At 40.8% G+C, this 25,171-nt stretch overlaps 1 protein-coding gene across 2 annotated transcripts in view; it reads left to right on the top strand.

Moving 5' to 3' along the window:
* The window catches only part of gtf3c3 (general transcription factor IIIC, polypeptide 3), a 54,774-nt gene that overhangs the window by 14,307 nt on the left and 15,296 nt on the right, over positions 1-25,171 (top strand). For both annotated transcript variants that reach the window (XM_043692905.2, XM_087988690.1), the window contains 9 exons: positions 716-907; positions 8,586-8,751; positions 11,949-12,096; positions 14,406-14,481; positions 18,729-18,829; positions 19,517-19,688; positions 21,505-21,707; positions 22,475-22,576; positions 23,352-23,487. In XM_043692905.2, the coding sequence (XP_043548840.2) occupies positions 716-907; positions 8,586-8,751; positions 11,949-12,096; positions 14,406-14,481; positions 18,729-18,829; positions 19,517-19,688; positions 21,505-21,707; positions 22,475-22,576; positions 23,352-23,487 (1,296 nt within the window). The remainder of the gene's footprint in view (positions 1-715; positions 908-8,585; positions 8,752-11,948; positions 12,097-14,405; positions 14,482-18,728; positions 18,830-19,516; positions 19,689-21,504; positions 21,708-22,474; positions 22,577-23,351; positions 23,488-25,171) is intronic.

The raw sequence follows: 25,171 nt of genomic DNA, 5'->3' as shown, positions 1-25,171 counted from the left end.
CAGGGTAGCAGAACAGAATGCAGAATACAGTGTTACATCTGCACAGAAGATGCAGAGTGAGACGTCAGAATTAACATTTGAGAAGTCCATTCAAAACTCAGTGAGCTGAGTTTCTCCAGCACTATACTTTTTATTTATTTCTTGCTGTTACTGTTCATAAATCTCTCTTTACTATGAGGGTAATTGGTTTTGCACGACCCAGAGTTTTCACAATCTTGCTGACATATTTGATACCAGAGTGAACTTCTCACCACATCTGCCTTAACTCTAAGCCTGTTCACTTTAACCTGCATAATACAACCAACTTTTCTCCTCATTCATCATGTCTACTGCAAAAACCTTTGTTCATGCCTTTATTAATATTAGACCAGACTATTCTAATGCAGACCTGACCAACTTATTATTTACTAAACTATATGAGCAAGAGCTGATCCAGAACACTTCAGCCTGTAACCTATCTCAGCCAACTCCCATTCATCCATCAGTCCTATGCTTCTTATCTATGTTACATATACTGGTTATTTTATTATGGTCTTTCAAATATCAATATGATTACATTTTCTGTCATTTAAAGAGTAGGAATGTAATATGTTTTGTGATATTGTGAACAGTTTACTGCAATAAGGCACTTAGCACAGACAGTGAAGTAACTTAATGTATTGTTCAAAACATTCTCACTTTTGACACACTGTGCATAACTTTTTCCTTTGTCTAGCTCCTCTTGCCTATGAGCCCTTTTCCACTCTTGCAATGATTTATGAAGATCAAGGAGATATGGAAAAATCACTGCAGTTTGGACTAATTGCAGCTCATCTGAATCCAAGTGACCCAGAGGAGTGGGTAAAATTGGCTGAAATGTCCCTTGAACAAGACAATATCAAACAAGCTATTTTCTGTTATTCAAAAGGTACGGTAAATTTATCCCTGATTTAGAAATTCTAACTTGAGTGCATGTTACAACCGATGTATTTGGTTTTAGTGCCAAATTTATGTCCGAATCGTACCAGGCAATCCATAAAGTAAGGCACGGCTTCAGTGCAGCTACTCCACAAGCTGCTAGGCAACGAAGGCATTGTGACGTGGGTAGAGTTAGGAATATTGCAGTAACAGATTAGAGCAAACCTTTGTGGCTGTACCACTTGCAGTTGTGAGTAGTGGGGAACAACTGGGCAACTATTTTTTTTTTAGATTAGATTACTTACAGTGTGGAAACAGGCCCTTCGGCCCAACAAGTCCACGCCGACCCGCCGAAGCGCAACCCACCCATACCCTTACATTTACCCCTTTAACCTAACACTACGGGCAATTTAGCATGGCCAATTCACCTGACCTGCACATCTTTGGACTGTGGGAGGAAACCGGAGCACCCGGAGGAAACCCATGCAGACACGGGGAGAATGTGCAAACTCCACACAGTCAGTCGCCTGAGTCGGGAATTGAACCCGGGTCTCTGGCGCTGTGAGGCAGCAGTGCTAACCACTGTGCCACCGTGGGCGGCACGGTGGCACAGTGGGTGGGCGGCACGGTGGCACAGTGGGTGGGCGGCACGGTGGCACAGTGGTTAGCACTGCTGCCTCGCAGCGCCAGAGATCCGGGTTCATATCCCGCCTCAGGCGACTGACTGTGTGGAGTTTGCACGTTCTCCCCGTGTCTGCGTGGGTTTCCTCCGGGTGCTCCGGTTTCCTCCCACAGTCACAAAGATGTGCAGGTCAGGTGAATTGGCCATACTAAAATTGCCCGTAGTGTTAGGTAAGGGGTAAATGTAGGGGTATGGGTGGGTTTCGCTTCGGCGGGTCAGTGTGGACTTGTTGGGCCAAAGGGCCTGTTTCCACACTGTAATCTAATCTAATCTATTTTGTGGAGGTAGGACAGAAATCACTAGACTCTGTGCTGCTTTGGGCCCCCTCAGGTCCTGGGCTGAGCACAGCAACCCCTCTCACCAAAGTAAAAAAGAGACCTTAGGGCTCTAGTTAGAGGGCTATGAATTATCCCCTCTCCCAGTCCATGGATATGGCTTTGGGAAGGAATATGCTCATTTTCAATCACATAAAGCTCAACAAGTGACTGTAGGAGATGACATTGATGTATTCGAATGTTTCTTCAGTTAAAAGTGCCAAGTAGATAATTTTGTACAACCTCCTGAGGTCCCCATTTGTCACAGCTAGTAGAACAAAGTACAGTCTATTATTGCAGTTAAAAATGGTCAAGAGTTTTACAGTTTCACTGTCGCTGACTGTGTACATTACCTAAATTTTCAGCATTTGAGCTAGCACTTTTTCTTTAATATTCCAAGACTAGTTGTAAAAATACAATCATTTTGGATATTCAAAAATATAAGTTTTTTAAAAAAATATTAATGCGCTGAAATAGAATCATAGAGTCATACAACATGGAAACAAACCCTTCAATCCAACTTGTCTGTGCTGACCAGACATTACAATCTGACCTAGTCCCAATTGCCAGCATTTGGCCCATATTCCTCTAAACCCTTCCTATTCATATACCCATTCAGATGCCTTTTAAATGTTGTAATTGTACCAGCCTCCACCACTTCCTCTGCTAGCTCCCTTCATTCACCCTCTGTGTGAAAAAAGTACCGCACAGGTATTTTCTAAATTTTTTTCCCCTCTCACCTTAAACCTATGTCCTCTAGTTTTGGACTCACCCATCCCAGGAGAAGAAACTTGGCTAGTTACTCTATCCATGCCCCTCATGATTTTAGAAACCTCTAAAAGGTCACCCCTCAGTCTCCTATGCTCTAGGGAAAAAAAGCCCCAGTCTATTCTGACTCTCCCTATAGCTCAAACACTCCAATTCTGGCAACATCATTGTAAATCTTTTCTCAAGTTTAACAATGTCCTTCTTATAGAAGGGCAACCAGAATTTACACAACATTCCGAAAGTGGCCTCGCCAATGTCCTGTACAACAGCATCGTGACATCCCAACTCCTATACTCAGTGTTGTGACCAATGAAAACAAGTGTATCAAACATGTACTTCACTCTGTCTACCTGCAACTCCACTTTCAAGGAATTATGCACCTGCATCCTTAGGTCTATTTGTTCAGCATTATTCCCAGGTCCTACCTTTAAATATTTAAGTCCTTCCCTGGTTTGCCTTACCAAAATGCAACACCTCACATTAAATTCCATCTGCCACTCCTTGGCCCATTTGATCAAGGTCCCTCTGTACTCTGAGATAATCATCTTCACTGTCCACCAAACTACCTATTTTGGTGTCAACTGCTAACTTACCAACCACACCTTCTATATTCACATCCAAATAATTTATATAAATGACAAAAAAGCAGTGGACCCAGCATCGATCCTTTGGCACACCACTGGTCACAGGCCTCCAGTCTGAAAAACATCCCTCCACCAACACCCTCCATCTTCTATCTTCAAGACAATTCTGTACCCATTGGCTTGCTCCCCATGGATCCCATGTGTTCCAACCTTACTAACCAGTTTTGCTAATTGTTTGCATATGTTGGTAGAGGGGTACTGGGCTGATAACTGGCAGATGGAATCCAACCTGGAAAAGTGTGAAGTGATTCATTTTGGAAGATAGAAATTGAATGCAGAATACTGGGTTAAAGGCAGGATTCTTGGCAGTGTGGAGGAATGGAGGGATCTTGGGGTCCATGTCCATAGATCCCTCTAAGTTGCCACCTTAGTTTGATAGGGTTGTTAAGAAGGTGTGTGGTGTGTTGGCTTTCATTAGCAGGGGAATTGAGTTTAAGAGCCATGAAGTTATGCTGCAGCTCTAGAGAGCCCTGGTTAGACCACACTTGGAATATTGTGTTTAGTTCTGGTTGCCTCATTATAGGAAGAATGTGGAAGCTTTAGAGAGTGTGCAGAGGAGATTTACCGGGATTCTGCCTGGACTGGTGGGCATGTCCTATGAAGGAAGGTTGAGGGAGCTAAGGCTTTTCTCATTGGCGCAAAGAAGAGTGAGAGGTATAGATAGAGTGAATAATCATAGACTTTTTCCCTAGGACAGAAATGGCTCTCCCAAGGGGGCATAATTTTAAGGTGATTGGAGGAAGGTTTAGGGGAGATGTCACAAATCAGTTCTTTACACTGAGAGTGGTGGGTGCATGGAATGCACTAGCAGTGGAGGTAGTAGAGTCAGATACATTAGGGACATTTAAGCGACTCTTGGATAGGCACATGGATGATAGTAAAATGAAGGATACATAGGTTAGTTTGATCTTAGAGTAGGATAAAAGGTCGGCACAACATCAAGGGCCGAAGGGCCTGTACTGTGCTGGGTAAAAACAATGACTGCAGATGCTGGAAACCAGAGTTCAGATCAGAGTGGTGCTGGAAAAGCACAGCAGTTCAGGCAGCATTCGAGGAGCAGTAAAATCGACGTTTCGAGCAAAAGCCCTTCATCAAGAATACAGGCAGAGAGTCTGAAGGGTGGAAAGATGTGCTATACTATTCTATGTTCTATGTTCTAATCAGTCTACCATGTGCAACCTTGTCAAACGCTTTGACGTATATATAGACAATGTATACTGCTCTGCCTTCATCAATCTCAACTGTCACCTCTTAAAGAAATTCAATCCAATTAGTAAGACATGATTTCCCATGTACAAAGCCATGCTGACTATCTTCAAGCAGACCTTGCCTTTCTATGTGAATCCTGTCCCTCTGAATGCCTCCAACAACTTGCCCATCAGTGGCAGAAGGCTCACTGGTCTGTAGTTCCCTGGCTTTTCCTTATCGCCTTTCTTTAAAAAATGGCACCATACTAGCTAACCTCCAGTCTTCTGGCACCTTACCGATGGGTATTGATGATACAATATCTCAGCAAGGGGCCCAGCATTCTCATTCTTAGCTTCCCTCAAAGTTCAGGAAAACACCTGATCAGGTCCCTTGCATTTATCTACCTTTATGTGTTTTAAGATTTCTTGCACTTCTTAAGACTTTCTGTAATATGGACACTTTTCAAGATATCACTATTTATTTCTCCAAGTTCGCTAGCTTTCATGACACTCCCTACAGTAAATACTGATGTGAAATACTCATTTAGTATCTCTCCTATCTCCTGTGATTCCACACATAAATGGCCATGTTGATGTTAAGGGGCTCTATGATATCCCTAGATACTCTTTCGTTCTTAATGTATTTATAGAATGCCTTTGGATTCGCCTTAACTGTATTTGCCAAAGCTATCTCATGTCCTTTTTTTTGTCCTCATGATTCCTCTCTTATACCCCTACTGCCCTTATACATTTCTAGGGAATTCACTCGATCCCAGTTGTCTATACATGATAAATGCCTCCTTTTGCTTGGCCAGAGTCTCAATTTCTCTAGTCATCCAGCATTCCCTACACGTACTAGGCTTGCCCACCACACTAACTGGAACCTACTATCTGATCTCGCATAATAGGCGGCACAGTGGCTGAGTGGTTGGCACTGCTGCCTGACAGCGCCAGGAGTGGAGTTTGTATATACTGTCAGTGTCTGCGTGGGTTTCCTCTGGGTGCTCCAGTTTCCTCCCACAATCCAAAGATGTGCAAGTTAGGTGAGTTGGCCATGCTAAATTGCCCATAGTGTTCAGGGATGTGTAGGCGAGGTGCATTAGTCAGAAGAAATGGACAGTAATAGGTGTCGGGGAATGGGTCTGGGTGGGATACTATTCAGAGGGTCAGTGTGGACTTGTTCAGCCACATGGCCTGTTTCCACACTGTTGGAATTCTAATTATCTCCGTTTTAAAGGCCTACCACTTCTCAACTGTCCCTTTATCTGTGAAAAGCCTCCCTGAATCAACTTCTGAAAATTCCTGTCTAATGCCATCAAAACTGGCTTTACTCCAATTTTTGATCAGTTCTATCCTTTTCCTTAGCTATTTTAAAACTAATAGAATTATGATCACTTGCACCAAAGTGCTCCCTCACTGACACATTAGTCACTTGCCCTGCCTTATTTCCCAACAGAAGGTCAAGTATTGCTCCTGGTCTCATAGGTACATCTGCATTTTGAATAACAACATTTTCTTGTATACCCTTAACAAATTCTTCCCCATCCAAGCCCTTAGCCCTATGACAGTCCTCGTCTATGTTTGCAAAGTTAAAATATCCTACTATTATAACCCTATTTTCTTACAGATATCTAAGATCTCTTGACGTATTTGCTTCTCAATTTCCTGCTGACTATTGGGGGGTCTGAAATACAATTCCAACAAAGTGGTCATCCCTTTCTTAAGTTCCACACATATAACTTCACTGGATCTCCAAGGAATATCCTCCCTAAGTATAGCTGTAATGTTCTCCCTAACCGAAAACAGTACTCCCCCTTCCTCTCTTGCCTTCCTTTCTATCCCAGAATCATCTATACCCCAGAACATTGAGCTGCCAGTCCTGTCCATTCCTGAGCCACATTTATGTAATAGCTGTGATATCTCACTCCCATTTTCCCAACCATGCCTTAAGTTCATCTGCGTTTCCTGTCTGGCCTCTTGCACTGACGTCAATGTAGTTTAATTTATTAGTCTTACCTTGTTCTCTGCTGAGCTTTCGTTTACCTTGACTACTTGATTTGCTCCCCTTATCAACTGTACCAGCTTCAGCCTTTTCTCTTTTCCCACATTGCTTTGTTCCAGCCAACACATGTGCACGCATAAACACGTACACATATGCACATGCGCGTGCGTGTACACACACACACACACACCCCTCCAGGTTTAAAGGTTCCCGAATAAAACTAGCTGATCTCCTCTTCCAATTTAGATTGAACATGCCCTTATACAGGTCATTTTTACCCCGAAGAGATCCCAATGGTCCACAAATGTGAACCCTTGCCCCTTTGCACCAGCTCCTCAGCCACGCATTCATTTCCTCTGTCCACCTTTTCCTACTCTCACGAGCATGTGCACTGGTAGTAGTCCAGATATTACAACTCTTGAGAACCTACTTTTTAAGTTTCCTGTGTCTCTCGACAGCACCTCATCCCTTTCTTTACGTATGTCTTTGGTACCAATATGCACAATTGCCTCCTGCAGGTCACTCTCTCCTTTCAGAATATTCTGCACTGTGTCTGACCCTGGCACCAGAGAGGCAATACACCATCCTAACATCTCACTGATGAGCACAGAAACATCTGTCTGTGCCCCAGACTATAGAGTCCCCTATTACAATTGCTCGCTTGGAACCTGACACACTCCACATTCCAGCAGAACCAATCACAGTACCAGAATCCTGACTGTCAGTGCTGTACACCCCTCAGAGTCCATCAACCCCTACAATATACAAAATAGCATACCTGTTTGAGATGGTGATAACACAAGAGGCTCCTTCACTACCTGGCTACCTCTCCTACCATTCCAATCGGTTAACCTGACTGTATCTTTGTTGTATCCACCTTCCTGAAACTGGTATCCATCACACCCCATTGCTCTTGTAAGCTCCTATTGCCACTAACTGCTGCTCCAAATGATCCATGTGAGATTTGCAACTAAACACACTTCTTGCAGACATTGTTTCCAGGAACATTCAAATTCTCCCTGATCTCCCACATCTGACAGGAAGAGTACAGCACCCTACTAAAAACAATTTCTGCCTGTGTAACACCCAGAAATTACCTAAAAACAAATACACACACTTTTTGCTTAAAATGCAGCGTTAGTACAGTCTTACTGCTCTGGGATAACAATTTTTAATAGTAAAAGTCAATCACGAGATAGATTTTAGTATACCTTAAATACCCTAATCTTAGTCACCATTAACAATTTAAAAATGAAGAGTTAGAAGTTTTATAAGTCTTAAAAATCAAATACTTAGCTTATCAGGCTCAAAAACCAAAGGTTGTCCTCTTCTGTAGTTTCAGGCAGTGATTTTTTTTTTCTAAATCAATGTAACCTCTGCAGAGCTGAGATCTACCATGTCAGTGACGAAACCTTACTGCTTGTTTGTTGTTTTAGTGAAAGCCCATCTCCAGAGCCCTTGTGCAATTTCTCAGACTGACAGCTGTGAAACTACACTTGTTGTCCAAGTTACTTTTGGGTGCTGGCTTTCACCCTAGCTTTCAATATCAATCAAATGTCAATCAAACTTCAGATCCTCTGTCTTCTGAAGTATTTGGCTTTATTAAATGTAGAAAATCCTGGCAGAATTATTGCTGCACTGTGTTTGACCTTTACTGTAATTCTACAAACCTATCCTTTTGAAACTGGAGTTGCTTGAAAATTAGCAATTCTTTTTTTCTGTTGCATGATAGAATGGTTAAGTTATACAACAGTAATTTGAAGGGTGAGACAGCCATAAGCTGTAGGAGCATAAGTAGACCATTCAGCCATAAAAGCAATGCAGTTAATTTCTGCTGGAATTGACTAAAAGTATTTGTAGTATGTTCATTTGTCTGTGCAACTCTTTAAACTTGTGGAAAAATTATTGGACAACTTCAGTGGGAAAAATACATGGAATAAAATTGAGCTAAAAACTTATCACACAATTCCTAATTATTTATAATTCACAATTTGAAGGTTGCGTGGACACGAGGAGTGTACTTGTAATATGTAACTTTGAAGTGTAAAAATGATTTATTATACACAAAGCTGATTTGTTTTTAAAATGTAGCCATAAAATATGACACAACAAACGTACGGTACCTGTGGGAGCGTTGCAGTCTCTATGAACAATTGGGTGAACACAAACTAGCTATGGATGGATATAGGCGCATCCTGAACATTCTGCCACCTACTGACGGGGAGCATTTTATGCAGTTGGCCAGAGATATGGCAAAGTAAGTTTTCACAGACCAACAGCTTTTCTCTTTTTTTTATTAAAAAGCACACTGCTCTACCTGACTAAATAATTTATACTTTGATTAATAAATTTTCAAACATTATATCAGCTGATTTGCTTTATTCTGTTCATGGGATGTGGTGTCGCTGGTTGGGCCAGCATTTATTTCCCATCCCTGATTGTCCAGGAGAAGATGGTGGTGAGTGTTTTCTCCATTTTATGCATTCACTAAAACTACATGAGAATGTGAAAAAGTAAATGTATTTGTGACAGTGCAAAATTCACTTTTAGATTTTTGCTTTCAATACATTTAAAAAAATCACTTAAAAGATCCTTATGAAAAACAATACCAGCATTTGTTTGTACACAGCACAATTTCTTTATGCTTTAATGGAATGTGAGTGTTATGTCACCATTTGTTACCTATCTGTAATTGGGTGAATTAAGTGGCTTGCTAGGGCATTTCAGTGGGCATTAACGTGTCAGTGACATTGTGAGTCTGGCATTGCATTCCTAATCTAAGTGTAGGTGCTGTCTAGGTAGCAGCATTCACTTAATTCCTTTCTACATAATGATTGAACTGCACATAATTAACAATCACAATGAAGTTATGTAACTGTGATCTATTGGTAACATATCTTTAGTAAGGTTACTGCCACTTGTTGAACAAGAATATACAAATTTGTGTATTAAATTATGTATTAGAACATGTTTTGTATATTCTGATTAAAATATATTTTTGTGTTCAGCAACACAAAGTCCATTTGCTTATGAATTACACACTTACAAATTTTCTCCATACAATATTGTATACAGAAGTAAATTGTAGAGATAGCATCATAGAGGAGCATGTTTTTCTAGATAGCAATATCCCTTAATTTTATTTAAGAAAATATGCTATTAAGCTTTTCATCTTAAATCAGTGTCAAAATGTAATTTTTTGATTTCCCATTTTGTGCTGCTTTGCTGTATTAATGTACAAGAAAATCATCTAGTTTGAGTACCTCCCTTGTGGAGTGGGGATGCAGGGAGATGTGTATTGTTTTGTATAACACTTGTTTGCAGCATATCAATGACGGTCAGAAAGGAGAACTTAGAGATCCTGATGTACCCATAACATTGCACCTTTGTTCTTCTGATTTATGACTCTCCCTCTTTTATTCTGTCTCTTTGCACCCTCAAATCCTACTCAGGAGCTCTGTCTCCCTGCATCCTCCTGTAGCGTCTTTTTTTTACCCCGCAATATCTGACTTCCTGGCCTGTTTAACATTGATCCACATATCTCTTCCCCTCACTTGCTGTTATTACATTCCATAATTTCTTCCTACTGCTTATTTGCTTCATGGTGTTGATTCTCTTACTGGCCCTTCAATCATTATCCTCCCATCATTCTTCTATTTCCTGCATGATGTTGATCTCATATCCTCTTTTGTTAAATACGTACATTCTTTTCCTGTCAACTGCTTCCCTATTGCCTTGTGACTAAAGCTGCAGTTACCCTCCACTGACTGGACACACACCCTATTAGGTTTCACACTCTGCTTAGAGTCTGGCCTCTGGTATGTCTGTCACCTTACGTCTGTGGTCAGCAAAGATTTGGCAAGAATTCTGAGGGATAAGATTTATGACTATTTGGCAAAGCACAGTGTGATTAAAGGCAGTCAGCATGGATTTGTGAGGGGTAGGTCATGTCTCACAAATCTTACTGAGTTCTTTGAGGAGGTGATAAGACAGGTCGACGAAGGTCAAGCAGTGGATGTGGTGTATGTGGACTTCAGCAAGGCATTTGATAAGGTTTCCCATGGTAGGCTCATTCATAAAGTCAGGAAGTATGGGATACAGGGCGATTTGGCTATCTGGATTCAGAATTGGCTGGCTGACAGAAGGCAGAATGGTTGTAGATGGAAAGTATTCTGCCTGAAGGTCAGTGTTGAGTGGGGTCCCGCAGGGCTCTGTTCTTGGGCCTCAGCTCTTTGTAGTTTTTATAAATGACTTGGATGAGGAGGTTGAGGGGTGGGTTAGTAAATTTGCAGATGACACAAAGGTTGGAGGTACTGTCAATAGTATAGAGGGCTACTGCAGGCTGCAACGTGACATAGACAGGATGCAGAGCTGGGCTGAGAAATGGCAGATGGAGTTCAACCTGGATAAATGTGAAGTGATGCATTTTGGAAGATCGAACTCAAATGCTGAATATAGGATTTAAGACAGGATTCTTGGCAGTGTGGAGGAACAGAGGGATCTGGATGTGCAACTACATAGATTCCTCAAAGTTGCCACCCAAGTGGATAGGGTTGTTAAGAAAGCATATGGTGTTTTGGCTTTCATTAACAGGGGGATCGAGCTTAAGAGCCACAAGGTTTTGCTACAGCTCTACAAGTCCCTGGTGAGACTACACTTGGAATATTGTGTCCAGTTCTGGTTGCCCTTCTATAGGAAAGATACAGAGGCTTTGGAGAGGGTGCAAAGAAGGTTTACCAGGATACTGCCTGGACTGGAGGGCTTGCCTTATGAAGAAAGGTTGAATAAGCTTGGTCTTTTCTCTCTGGAGAGGAGGAGGAAGAGAGGAGACCTCATCGAGGTATACAAGATAATGAGTCGGATAGATAGATTCAATAGCCAGGGCAGGATTGACTGGTATGAGGAGTCATAGTTTGAAGATATTAGGAGGAAGGTATAAAGGACACATCAGAGGTAGGTTCTTTATGCAGAGAGTTGTGAATGCATGGAATGCGTTGCCAGCTGTGGTGGTGGAAGCAGTCATTGGGTCGTTTAAGCGACTGCTGGACATGCACATGGATAGCAGTGAGTTGAGGGGTGTGTAGGTTAAGTTATTGTATTTTACATTAGGATTAAATTTCAGCACAACATCGTGGGCCAAAAGGCCTGTTCTGTGCTGTAGTTTTCTATGTTCTATGTGCCTCCTAATCTAAATCTAGCTTTCCTCTATTAGGCTGGGAAGTAGCAAGTTAGAGAAAAGATTTCTAGCAATAACATTTACTTAATCTTATCAAAACTTTGCAGCTTAGGGCTGAGAATGCATTTCATTGTGATTTAAATGATTTTGAGTTTTGACCTGACCAGAATCTCTTTCTACATCTTTCTTTCTGGAGTTGAAGGAAATGTTTGACTGCAATCCTATAGGAGCTAGTTTTATGATTTATCAATAAAACTATAAAATGTAACCCTTTTCAGAAGCTATTATGAAACCAATGATATTACGTCAGCAATTGGTGTGATGGAAGAGGCTCTCAGCAAACATCAGAACCTGGTTTCTGCTGAGGATGTTAACATGGCAGCTGAATTGTATCTGTCCAGCAAGCAATATGATAAAACTTTGGAGGTAAGGCATGTATGAACAAAAAAAAGTGATGAAAATCTTTTTCCATCTATTGTACCCCAGAGCAATAGCTCTACTGAGTCAGACACCCAGATAACCAGAACATGGCGATATTTGATTCATCATTCACGTGTATTAGAATATAACTTTTAGTTTTAGCAATTAAAATTTTAACTGGAGAAAATGCACCTCTGAAGTGAAAGCAATTAAAACAAACTTGGAGTCTATTACACTGAAAAGGCTGAGACCATGTTGACTTAAGAGAAAAACTGCGAGAAAAGTAAGATCAAAAAACAGCAGATGTGTTTATTTCATTAAACAAGTTGATGTATGACGTCAGCAATGCTTGCAGCAAGGGCAGTCCAGAGAAATAGTTTTGTTTTGGGGTTAAAGTTAAATTAGTATAAAAGTATTCTGTTAACCATGTAGCGTTGTAAAATCAATTTCTTCTATCAAGAGTAAAGAAGGCATTTTAAAATGACAGATACTTAATCTAAATGTCTGTTCAAGGACATTCCAGTGTGTGCTGTGTCATCGTGAATGTGGGTTGAACTCGGAGAGGTTCCCTGACTTCAAGTTGTCTGGATTGTTGCTAAGAGAGCTAATTGCAGATTGGACCTATTGTGTGCAATTTGCAGCTCACCAAGTGAAGACAGCCGAAGTATGGAATGCAGAGAGAAACTTCACGTCATCATTTGTCACATGGAGTGGGGAGGATTTAATCTTAGTTTTGATTTCATGAGGGGAAAAAAAAACTAGAAGATTGCCTTTTTTGAAACTAGTGGAAAAATCTGTGGATGTTTCTGCAGAGTCTTGTGGCAAATGAAAGCACTTAGCAGATTAGCTTGCAAGTGATGAGAAGGCAACCATAATAAGGGTTTGAGGCATTCATTAAAGAAGTGGCAAATGAAAGTTTTACCTCTGAGAATAGCTCATGTTGATGAAATTAAAGTTGCTTCCAGAGGGCTACAGGGTACTTTTTTTTTAGATTAGATTACTTACAGTGTGGAAACAGGCCCTTCGGCCCAACAAGTCCACACCGACCCGCCGAAGCGCAACCCACCCATACCCCTACATTTACCCCTTACCTAACACTACGGGCTATTTAGCATGGCCAATTCACCTGACCTGCACATCTTTGGACCGTGGGAGGAAACCGGAGCACCCAGAGGAAACCCACGCAGACACGGGGAGAACGTGCAAACTCCACACAGTCAGTTGCCTGAGGTAGGAATTGAACCTGGGTCTCTGGCGCTGTGAGGCAGCAGTGCTAACCACTGTGCCACCGTGCCACCGTGACATTTGAGTGGTCCTGACAGATGTAGGTAACTTTAAAGCTATTATTAAGAAAAAGTATTAAGAAGTATGTAAGTATTAAAAAATCCAAGAAAATTAAAATAAATAATTCATATAAGAAAAGACAAGTCCACATAATCATTGATTTGAAGCACAGATAACAATGCAATTTCATTGTAAAAATAAATAGGACTGTGAGAGAAAAAGAACTTTAAACTTTGTGGTCTGGACTTCTGATTGACAGAATTTGTTTGTGTTTTATCTGTAGTATATGTGTTAAACCATTTCTCTTTTATCTGCTTTAATATTGATTAAGTGTATGTGTGTGTTTGGGGTTTTGAAGGGGTTTTGAAGTTTAAGTTGCATAAATTAGATCACTTCAACAAGAACTGTGAACAGAAAAGTTAAGTGTGCTACAATAAATAGAGCTATTTTTACTGTTTCTGAAGAAACCTGGTGTGAAATGCTTTTGCCCTGGATAGCATAAAATATCTGTTAAATAAGTCACTTTGCATTTTGAAAACTTTGAGTCACCCAGTCAGAATTTGTTCTCACCAATACAGAGCCTGCACTATTCGTCTTTCTACAAATGCTGCTAGACCTGCTCGGTTTCTCAGTACTTTTTGTTTTCAGATTCCAGTATCTGCAGTACATTACTTGTATCTTTGTCTGTTCTACCTGGGAAGTCTTCACTGGCTAAGATTTGTCCAAGCGTGCATTGTATTCCACTCTCCCTTTTCTTTTGCATGCAAGCTACTTTTCAGGCAATTACTCCCATACCTTTTGAATTGTCCCTTTAATGTTTTCTTCCATCTGCTTAAAAACATACCTGCTTCCTTCTCCCTTTTATTAAAGGATGAATGAATTTTCTTTTCTGGTCCAACTGTTTTGCTGCTGACAAATTCTTGCATGTTAGAAGTGAGATATGAATAAACGTAACTTGAAGATGTTTGTCACTCCTTTGATGAGTTTCATTTGTTTTCATTGTTACAGTTCTAATTTTCTTTGCTTTGTAGATTATAACTAAGTTTACTGAGGTTGTGGTTGAAAAGGTTACCATCAAACAAGATCTTTTGGAGGAAACTGCAGAAGGTAAATGTATTTTCCCACTTATGGTAGATTTTGACTATTGTAGGTTCATAGATGAAATAGTTGTGAACCAGATTAAGACTGAGAAGGTTAGATTCCCGATGGTGGGGAAACAGGCCCTTTGGCCCAACAAGTCCACACCGACCCTCCGAAGAGCAACCCACCCAGACCCATTCCCCTACATTTACCCCTGCACCTAACACTATGGGCAATTTAGCATGGCCAGTTGACCTCACCTGCACATCTTTGGACTGTGGGAGGAAACCGGAGCACCCGGAAGAAACCCATGCAGACACGGGGAGAATGTGCAAACTCCGCACAGACAGTTGCCCAAGACTGGAATTGAACCAGAGTCCCTGGCGCGGTGAGGCAGCAGTACTAACCACTGAGCCACCATGCTGCCCCACGGTGGAGAAGTCTGAAGGTCATTGTTTTGTTCCCCTTGCCAACCTCCATTCCCTAGCTATCAACTCCCTGGCAACATTCTGAAACTAAACGAGTCAGTTCGCAATCTTGGTGCCATATTGACCTCCAGTTGAGTTTCCAACTACATATTTGCATCATCATTAAGACCAGCTACTTCCATTTCTGTGACATGGTTTGACTTTGATCCTCTGGTTACTCATCTGTTGCTGAAACCTAATTCATGCTTCTGTTGCATTTCGTCTTGACTATTCTAATTCACTTCCTGCTGGTTCCCAACACATTGCCCTCTGTAAACCTGAGGTCTTCCAATACTTTTCTGCATGTATCCTAACTTGCATTAGGTTGCTCACTTATGACTCCTGTGCTTGTTGTCTCTGATGCCTTTTGAAAATGTTTACTCATCATATGATGTGGCTTTCTTTCAGTGCTTCTATTGTACAGCATTTTTGGCACACAAAAGCAATACTTTTTAGAGTGGTGCACTTTTGTAAAAGGCAGTGTTTTGTGTGCGACTGATTCTTATGTAAAATTGTACATATTTCTAGTATTTACACATTGATAATTGCTTCTTTGTGAAGCACTACATGAGTTAATTAATGTACTTGTTCTGCATTTTTACTTGCATAGCAAATGCCAAACATTCTGGTACAATTTTAACCTGAAATTCACTAGCAGTTCTTCTGAAATTGGAGATAAAGTGGAGAGAAAACTAGTTGCTTCTTAAGCTTCTAAAATAATAGTGCATTTTAAGTGGCTTGGAGAGCCAAACGAAAAACTTGCTGAAAGTTGAGCACAATTTCAATTTGCATAGCATCCTTAATGTAGAAAAACAGCTGAAAGCACTTTACAGAAGGAAAAAGAGGATTGAAAGGAACAGATATCAAGCAGTGGAAGTATTGGGAATGATAAGATACTTCAGTATATCATGACGTGCCAGTGAACTGAAGCACAATTGATTGGTATGTCTTAAGGCTCCAGTTTTGGCTAAACTGCTGATAATTAATAGGGTATTAAAGGGTAAGTTGCTTGTGACTATTTGCAAAAAACAAGTGGACACAGTGTTATCAATGGCATGGAAATACCTTAATTCTCTGGTGGTAAATTTGCTCGATGAGCTGTTAGAATAGTTCTCAGATGTTTCATCACCATGCTAGGTAACATCATCAGTGAGCCTCCGGTGAAGTGTTGGTGTTCTGTGGGTTTCTTCTCATATGTTGCTTTTCGTGATGACAAAGGTATCATCCATGTAGTAGACCCAAAGCTTGGGCTGGATCGTGGATGTGCTGCTCATTCTAATCTCTGCATAACTGCTTCTGCTAAGAGTCCTGATACTGGTGATCCCATAGGCGTCCCATTGATTTGTTTGTAGATCTTGTCATTGAAGGTGAAGTGGGTTGTGAGGCACAGGTCTGCTAGTTTGAGAATGCTGTCCTTGCTGATGGTGTTGGTGCTGTCAGGCGTTTGTGTCCTTGGTTCGTCTAGCAGTGAGGCCAGTGTTTCTTTGGCAAGGGCAATGTGAATAAACATTAGGGCCATCACGTCAAAGGAAACAATGACCTTGTCGTCCTCTACCTTGGTGTCTTTGATAATGTTAGGGAGTTCCTGGGTGGAGTAGGTTGAGTCTTCTACTAGGTGTTTCAGTTGTGGTGCTGTTCCTTTGGTAGTCTATATGTCTGCGTACCGACAAGTGAGACTGTGGGCCTGATTCTCTAGTTTAGCAAGGTAAAAACAATGACTGCAAATGCTGGAAACCAGATTCTAGATTAGTGGTGCTGGAAGAGCACAGCAATTCAGGCAGCATCCGAGGAGCAGTAAAATCGACGTTTCAGGCAAAGGCCCTTCATCAGGAATAAAGGCAGAGAGCCTGAAGGGTGGAGAGATAAGTGAGAGGAGGGTGGGGGTGGAGAGAAAGTAGCATAGAGTACAATAGGTGAGTGGGGGAGGGGATGAAGGTGATAGGTGTGGGGGGGAGAGTGGAGTGGATAGGTGGAAAAGAAGATAGGCAGGTAGGACAAGTCTTGGGGACAGTGCTGAGCTGGAAGTTTGGAACTGGGGTGAGGTGGGGGAAGGGGAAATGAGGAAACTGTGGAAGTCCACATTGATGCCCTGGGGTTGAAGTGTTCCGAGGCGGAAGATGAGGCGTTCTTCCTCCAGGCGTCTGGTGGTGAGGGAGTGGCGGTGAGTGAGGCCCAGGACCTCCATGTCCTCGGCAGAGTGGGAGGGGGAGTTGAAGTGTTGGGCCACGGGGCGGTGTGGTTGATTGGTGCAGGTGTCCCGGAGATGTTCCCTAAAGCGCTCTGCTGGGAGGCATCCAGTCTCCCCAATGTAGAGGAGACCGCATCGGGAGCAACGGATACAATAAATGATATTGGTGGATGTGCAGGTAAAACTTTGATGGATGTGGAAGGCTCCTTTAGGGCCTTGGATGGAGGTGAGGGAGGAGGTGTGGGCGCAGGTTTTGCAATTCCAGCGGTGGCAGGGGAAGGTGCCAGGATGGGAGGGTGGGTTGTAGGGGGGCATGGACCTGACCAGGTAGTCACGGAGGGAACGGTCTTTGCGGAAGATGGAAAGGGGTGGGGAGGGAAATATATCCCTGGTGGTGGGGTCTGTTTGGAGGTGGCGGAAATGTCGGTGGATGATTTGGTTTATGCGAAGGTTGGTAGGGTAGAAGGTGAGCACCAGGGGCGTTCGGTCCTTGTTACGGTTGGAGGGGTGGGGTCTGAAGGCGGAGGTGCGGGATGTGGACAAGATGCTTTGGAGGGCATCTTTAACCACGTGGGAAGGGAAATTGCGGTCTCTAAAGAAAGAGGCCATCTGCTGTTTTCTGTGGTGGAACTGGTCCTCCTGGGAGCAGAAACGGCGGAGGCGGAGGAATTGGGAATACGGGATGGCATTTTTGCAGGAGGTAGGGTGGGAAGAGGTGTAATCCAGGTAGCTGTGGGAGTTGGTGGGTTTGTAAAAAATGTCAGTGTCAAGTCAGTCGTCATTAATGGAGATGGAGTGGTCCAGGAAGGGGAGGGAGGTGTCAGAAATGGTCCAGGTAAATTTAAGGTCAGGGTGGAATGCGTTGGTGAAGTTGATGAATTGCTCAACCTCCTTGCAGGAGCACGAGGTGACGCCAATGCAGTCATCAATGTAGTGGAGGAAGAGGTGGGGAGTGGTGCCGGTGTAATTACGGAAGATTGACTGTTCTACGTAGCCAATAAAGAGACAGGCATAGCTAGAGCCCATACGGGTGCCCATGGCTACCCCTTTTGTCTGGACAAAGTGGGAGGATTCGAAGGAGAAATTGTTAAGGGTGAGGACCAGTTCGGCCAAACGAATGAGAGTATCGGTGGAAGGGTACTGTTGGGACGTCAGGAGAGGAAGAAACGGAGGGCTTGGAGGCCCTGGTGATGGCGGATGGAGGTGTAGAGGGATTGGATATCCATGATGAAGATGAGGCGTTGGGGGCCGGGGAAACGGAAGTCTTGGAGGAGGTGGAGGGCGTGGGTGGTGTCTCGAACGAACGTGGGGAGTTCCTGGACTAGGGGGAATAGGACAGTGTCGAGGTAGTTCGAAATGAGTTCACTGGGGCAGGAGCATGCTGAGACAATGGGTCGGCCAGGGTGGTCAGGCTTGTCGCTCTTGGGAAGGAGGTAGAACCGGGCAGTGCGGGGATCCTGGACTATGAGGTTGGAAGCTGTGGGTGGCCTTGCCCTCATCTGGTGTCTGCTACTTAGGGACTTGAAATAGGAAGAAAGTAGTGAAAAATAAAATATGTAGGAGAAATGAAACTGTCAAAAGGTATCTCATTTTCTTCTCTCTGCTTTAATGGATTATAGATGTTACTTACAAATGTCAGATCCCAGAAGCGGTCCCCATAGACATCCGAGTCAAGCTGATAGTGTGTTTGATCCATCTTCATATCCTCAAGCCTCTTGATGTAAGTTTCAATTCAACAAGATTTTTAGAATAAATTATGAAGAACTAGATCAAAAAGACATAAATAGACTTCAGATTTTTTCAGTGAGAGTAACGTCCAAAAATCTCAAGTCAGGTGAGACCTAATTCTAGATGTGAAAGGCCAGTCTTTTAACATTCTGTCACACATAGTTCTCCTTTCCTGTTGAAGTTTTTTGAATATCTTTAAAATGAAATTCTTCCAGTAAAAGTGTACAGCATTTTCTAATAATTTTGTTACATGATTCTTTAATATGTAACAAGCTTATAATTTTTACTGATATGTTTGTGTATATTCTTATCACTAATGTGGACAAAAGACCTACTGCCATTTTTTTGTTAAGAGAACAAAATAATTTTGTTTAATGAAGAGATTCAGAGTTTTGATTTGGATGTTAGATTGTAATTTTAAATATTTTACTTTCTCAACTAATTTAGCTTACTGTATTGAAATAAACCCAAATGTATTTACACATCATCTGAAGTTGCAGAATAATTCTAATTTCCATTGTTTCTACTTAAGTAAATTTGCATTGTGCTCTTAAATTCACTAAAGAGACAGTTTTAAAGTTCAGTGAGGACAAAATTTCATTTATATTTACAATATAAGGAAATAATTCTATGAGCTATAGTATTTAACTATTTAAATCAAATGTTTTTTCATCTTTAGCTTTTGATGACAAACTTAATGGAACAGAACCCTGAAGACATGGGAGATCTTTATTTAGATGTGGCTGAAGCTTTTCTAGAGATTGGTGAATATAACTCTGCGTTACCCCTTTTGAGTGCCCTCGTATGTTCAGAACGGTACAACCTTGCGGTTGTTTGGCTTCGTCATGCAGGTAACTACATTCAAAAACTCTCAATCTGAATCTTGTTACTTCAAATAAATACTTTTAAATTCTAAGGAAATGTATAGAATGGTCCATTAACGTAAATCAGTAGTCTTCAATAAACTTGTGTTCAATGAAGAATATTCTGCATGTTAGAGAATGAGATTTATCCATTTTCAATGAATAAGAGTTCTATGTTTACTTGTTTTTATATTGAATGGTAGCTTGCCCAGATGCAATCTAGGGTGACATTCTACTTCACACTGCAAGGCTGCTGCAATGTCACATGATGCCTTTCTGATGAGATGAGTAACTGAAGACTATGGTTAAATAGATGTTTGAGACACTATTTAATGGATTTTGACTTCCTTTATTCTGACTAACATTCACCCTCAACCACCATAAAAAATTGCTTATTCATTTCATTACTATTCGTAATGCAGTGTGCAAAATAGCTTAACCAAAAACAAAGAACTGTGGGATGTGGGAAATCTGAAACAAAAGCAGAACTGAAGAAGAGTCAGTTAATGGTAGGGCCCTGGGGAGTGTTGTTGAACAGAGAGACCGAGGAGTGCAGGTACATTGTTCCTTTGAAAGTGGCATCACAGGTGGACAGGGTGGTAAAGAAGACATTTGGCACACTTGTCTTCATCAGTCAGAGCATTGAGTACAGGAGTTAGAATGTCATGTTATGGCTGTACAAAACATTGGCAAGGCTGCATTTGGATAATTCTGGTCATCCTGCTATAAAAAACAATGTTATTAAACTGGAAATGGTGCAAAAAAAGATTGACAATGATGTTACTGAGACTGGAATGTTTGAGTTCTCAGGAGATGCTGGATAGGCTGGGACATTTTTTTTCGCTGGAGAATAGGAGGCTGAGGGGTGACATTATAGAGGTTTATAAAATCATAGGGGTCATAGATGAGGTTAATAGCCATGTTCTTTTCCCCAGGGTAGAGGAGTCCAAAACTACAGGGCAAAGGTTTTAGGTGAGAGGAGAAAGATTTAAAAAGGATCTGAGGGGCAACGTTTTCACACAGACTATATGGAATGAGTGCCAGAAGAAGTGGTAGAGACAAATACAATTACAACATTTATGAGACGTTTGGACAGGTACATGGATCGGAAAGATTTAGAGGGATATGGGCCAACCACAGGCACATGGGGCTAGTTCAGTTTAGGAAACCTGATTGGCATGGATGTGTTGGGCTGAAGGGTCTGTTTACTTGCTGTATGACTCTATGACTTTAAGGGTCACTGGCCCTTAAACACCAACTCTGCTTTCTGTCCACAGATGCTACTGAGTTTCTCCGGCAATTTCTGTTTTTGTATAAAATAACTTTATTGTTTGACTGCACTTTCAAAATTGTTTATTCTTTCTGAAGTGTTGTGAGATGTTTCTGAGATATATATAATAGAAGGCATTATGTATTTTGAAAACTGTTTAACATCAGATTAGAAAAACATAATCAATTATTTACATTTGAAGGAATAGTAACTGCACCAAGATAGTGCTGATGATCTAGCTGTTCAGCTGTGGGACAGCATATTTCTCAATCTGTGAACAGTTTCCCTTCCCTGTAATGTATGTAGCTAAGCTAGCCTTGTGAAAGACATTGCAGTTAGTTTCCTGTGGAACATAAACATCAATTGACACATTTACTGTATTGTATGCTATTAATATTTTCCTTATTTGTGCTCTTGATCTTTTTAATTGTAATGGTATATGTAATGCTACAATTGGAAAGTGAAATGAAAAGAATGAGGAACAATTTTGAGAATGGAAATGTGCAATACTCAATTCTAATTTTCTAACTTAAGAGTGTTTGAAAGCCTTGGGACATATGGAGCTTGCAGCAGAGAGTTACACCAAAGTGGTGGCAATGGCACCTTTGCACCTGGATGCACGTATTTCCCTATCGACGTTACAACAACAATTAGGGCGACCAGAGAAAGCTCTTGAGGCTCTGGAATCAATGCATGATCCTGAAACACTAGCACATGATGCAAATGCAGCTCAACAGGTATGAAATATAATAACTGACTAATTATTACCACAAGACCTGTATTTCAATGTACTGGCAACATAATTAATGTATTAAAATGACAGCAAATATTTGGTTTGCCACTATACGAAACTTTACAGCACAGAAGGAGAATATTCAGTCTATACTAAATGGGGCTCATGACACTCAGTTGGGATTTGATCATTCACCCTATTGCAAGTGCCTCTTGGTTTCTAAGGTTTTAATCAAATTCACTGCTGCTGACTTACGCCTCCTCTAGAAATGCAGAGGCTATTGATGAATAATGGCTTAATTAAAATGACGATTAATCACACTGTTGAATAAATGACTCATACCCAAAAGGTTGTTGTGACATGTCTGCCTGGCAACTTGGCTGTTTGTTAGTTGGTGAGATTTGCAGTTTTGTAGGGCTGCTAAATTAAGCATAATCTGCAATTGAGGTATCCAATCTAAAGAAAACAAGGAAGGAGAGAGTGACATTACCCTTAGAAATTGATAAGCTTTTAACAGGTTACAGTCAGAATATTCATGAGGAAAATGTTAAAACATCTACACAATGTTTTGGTGGAGAACAGTGCAAATAACGTACTTTTAACAACTGTCACTTACTCTGTAGACCAACTAATGCTTGGTATAAACTCTGGAATAAAAAATTGTCATTTGTAGACCCTATTCTGCAAGAAAATTGTACTGTTGTTTTATTTTTATCTCTTGTCCAATTGTCAGGTTATTTAAATCTCAGGTTATTCTTGTGTATCATTCAGGAACTGAAGCTGTTACTGCATCGCTCTACCTTATTGTATTCCCAGAAGAAGTTGCCAGATTACGTGGATGCTTTACTTGCAATGCTAGCAATGCTTTTAAAGGTGAGTTGGAATCTTTACAACCAAAAAGAAAATTGATATTCAACTTGTAATATCAGAGTGAAGTAGCTTCTTCTTCCATGTATGCTCATGTTCCTCTCAATATTGCAGCTGTTCAAGTCTGTGAAAATTGTGGATATGTTGAAAAGGCTTGATTTTTAGAAAGATATGAAAACTAGCAAAGGTTTGTATCAGGTGAATGGCCTAGTGATGTTAACACTCGACTGTTTATCCAGAGACTTGGGTTCGAATTCCACCAAGTTAAATAGTGAAGTTTGAATTCACTAAAAATCTGGAATTAGAAAGCTAACAATGACAATGAAAGCATTGTCAAATATTGAGAATAACCCATCCGGTTCACTAATTTCCTTTAGGGAAGAGAGTGTTGTCTTCACCTGCTCGGGCCTACATGTGACTCTAGACCCTACATGTGGTTGACTCTTAACTGCTCTTTGTCAGCAATACCCACAGCCTATGAATGAAGTTTTAAAAACCACACACACACTGCTGAATACAATGATGCCTTTGAAACTTGTTGCTTTTTGTCATTATCACTCACTGTTTTAGAATTAAGTAAACTTCCAAAACTGTCACTCAGAAAAGCCAATAATCTGTATTTTATTGTTTAAATTATGCATGTTGCCATTCTATGTTTAAGGAGAACATTTGGAGTAGAAGCTACATCACCTTGGGCAATTAGCAATTATTGTTTAAAACTGATTTACAAAAAGAAAATTGTGCCTCAGCAAAGAGCAAATGAAACTAATTTTTCTTGTAGGTGGCAATGAGCAGAGCTCAGGTTTCATTGGTTTCAAGTTCCAAAAGTGGGGAGAAGCACCTATATCTTGTAAAGGAGTTAAGAGATAAAGTTAGTGATATTGATGATCAGGAAGCTGCATATTTGGATGTTAAAGGTAAGGAATGAAACTTGTAAGTGTTATGACTTAAAAACTCAGACTGATCTGGTGCCATTCTATAAAGATCCGAGACTAAACTGATTCATGAAAAGGGCTTTTGCCCGAAACGTCGATTTTGCTGCTCCTCGGATGCTGCCTGAACTGCTGTGCTCTTCCAGCACCACTGGTCCAAAGTCTGGTTTTCAGCATCTGCAGTCATTGTTTTTACCTACCTGATATAATCATCTGTATGTCGGTGTGTCATACGGATTGAGAAAGTCTACAACTGTATGTGTTTGACTATAACAGTACTCTGTCCTCTATAAACCTTGATATGACATTTCCATTTTTGTCTCTTCAACCTTAAGAACGTTATCTGAATTATGCCACTTAAATTGATGGGTAGTAATTCAGAATTCACACTGCCTATATCTGCCACAATCCTCTTTGCAAACTCCTACCTGGATATCACTTGACGATGTTGGGTGTAATCTTCCTTGAGGAATCAGGCAGCTGCTCACCATTATGACATAATTTGCCAAGAGTTTTTTTGATACTTTTTGAAAAACCTGAAAATTACAAAATCCCATGGTGAGTGCATATTTTGCATTGTATTCACGTAATAAAACAAGCCCCTCAAATTCTGTTTCTTGTCATCTATTTCTTCAGTGATCAATCTTCTAACTGCATCATTAAAGGGAGAAATGATATTTTCCTCTTATAAACAAACAAAAACCACTGAAGGTACAGTTAAGGAAGCTACAGTAAAAAAGCTTTTTGGACGCTTTTGAAGAAGAGAAATAACAACATAGAGGTTAGGGAGGTTATGTGTTAGGGTAACACAGCTGAAAACGTTGCTAACTTAAGATGGACTGAAAATGTAGATGCCAGTGGGCAGATATTAGCACAGGACAGAAGGAAGTTGCAGACGTGGGAGTTAAAATGTTATGATAGACTTATAAATAAGATTTGTTGGAGAATAGGACAGTAATTGAGTTAGACAAGGATATGGTTGATCAAGGAGCAGAATGTAGCCAACAGAGAAGAATGGAAATTGGGGAGTTGGTGTGGAGACCTTGGAATATTATGGTGAAATTGACAAAGATGTGAAGATGCTTTTCAGCACTGTATGTAATGCAAGTGCAATGATGGGAAATATGACAGCAATGTTGGTGATAGTAGAATATGGGCTGTGAATTTCAATTTAGGTTGAACAAGAGGACACCAAGATTACCTATCATTGTAAGAGGGGGTGTCAGAACCGTGAGTTAGTGTGTAAAATTCTTTGTGGGAGTCAGGTAAGATTTATATCTTAATTTCAAATATATTTCTAAATTCTTGGAGTAATGAAATTGGTGATTAAATGGTAAAACCTAAAGAAAATGATTCAAATTGCATATAAAATACAACAAACATGAATCTGATCATTATTAGTTTACAATTGTACTGTAGAAATGCTTTAAATGTTAGCAAAAGTAAAGGCTTTATCTGTTTTTTTTATGATGTGGAGGTGCCGGTGTTGGACTGGGTTGGACAAGGTCAAACATCACATGCAACAGGTTATAGTCCAACAGGTTTATTTCAAAACACTAGCTTTTGGAGTGACTATAACTGAGTGTCTTGTGATTTTTGACCTTGTATTTCTTTTAGATCTACCAGCCATTTATAATTTTATTTGTTGCAGTTCACTAAAAAAATGAAT

The sequence above is a fragment of the Chiloscyllium plagiosum genome, unplaced genomic scaffold, assembly GCF_037043375.1.
Source record: "Chiloscyllium plagiosum isolate Xiang-an unplaced genomic scaffold, Cpla_swu_hap1 HiC_scaffold_7, whole genome shotgun sequence".
NCBI lineage: Eukaryota > Metazoa > Chordata > Chondrichthyes > Orectolobiformes > Hemiscylliidae > Chiloscyllium > Chiloscyllium plagiosum.
The sequence above is the reverse complement of the archived record's forward strand: the minus strand, read 5'-3'. Positions and strand labels throughout refer to the sequence as shown.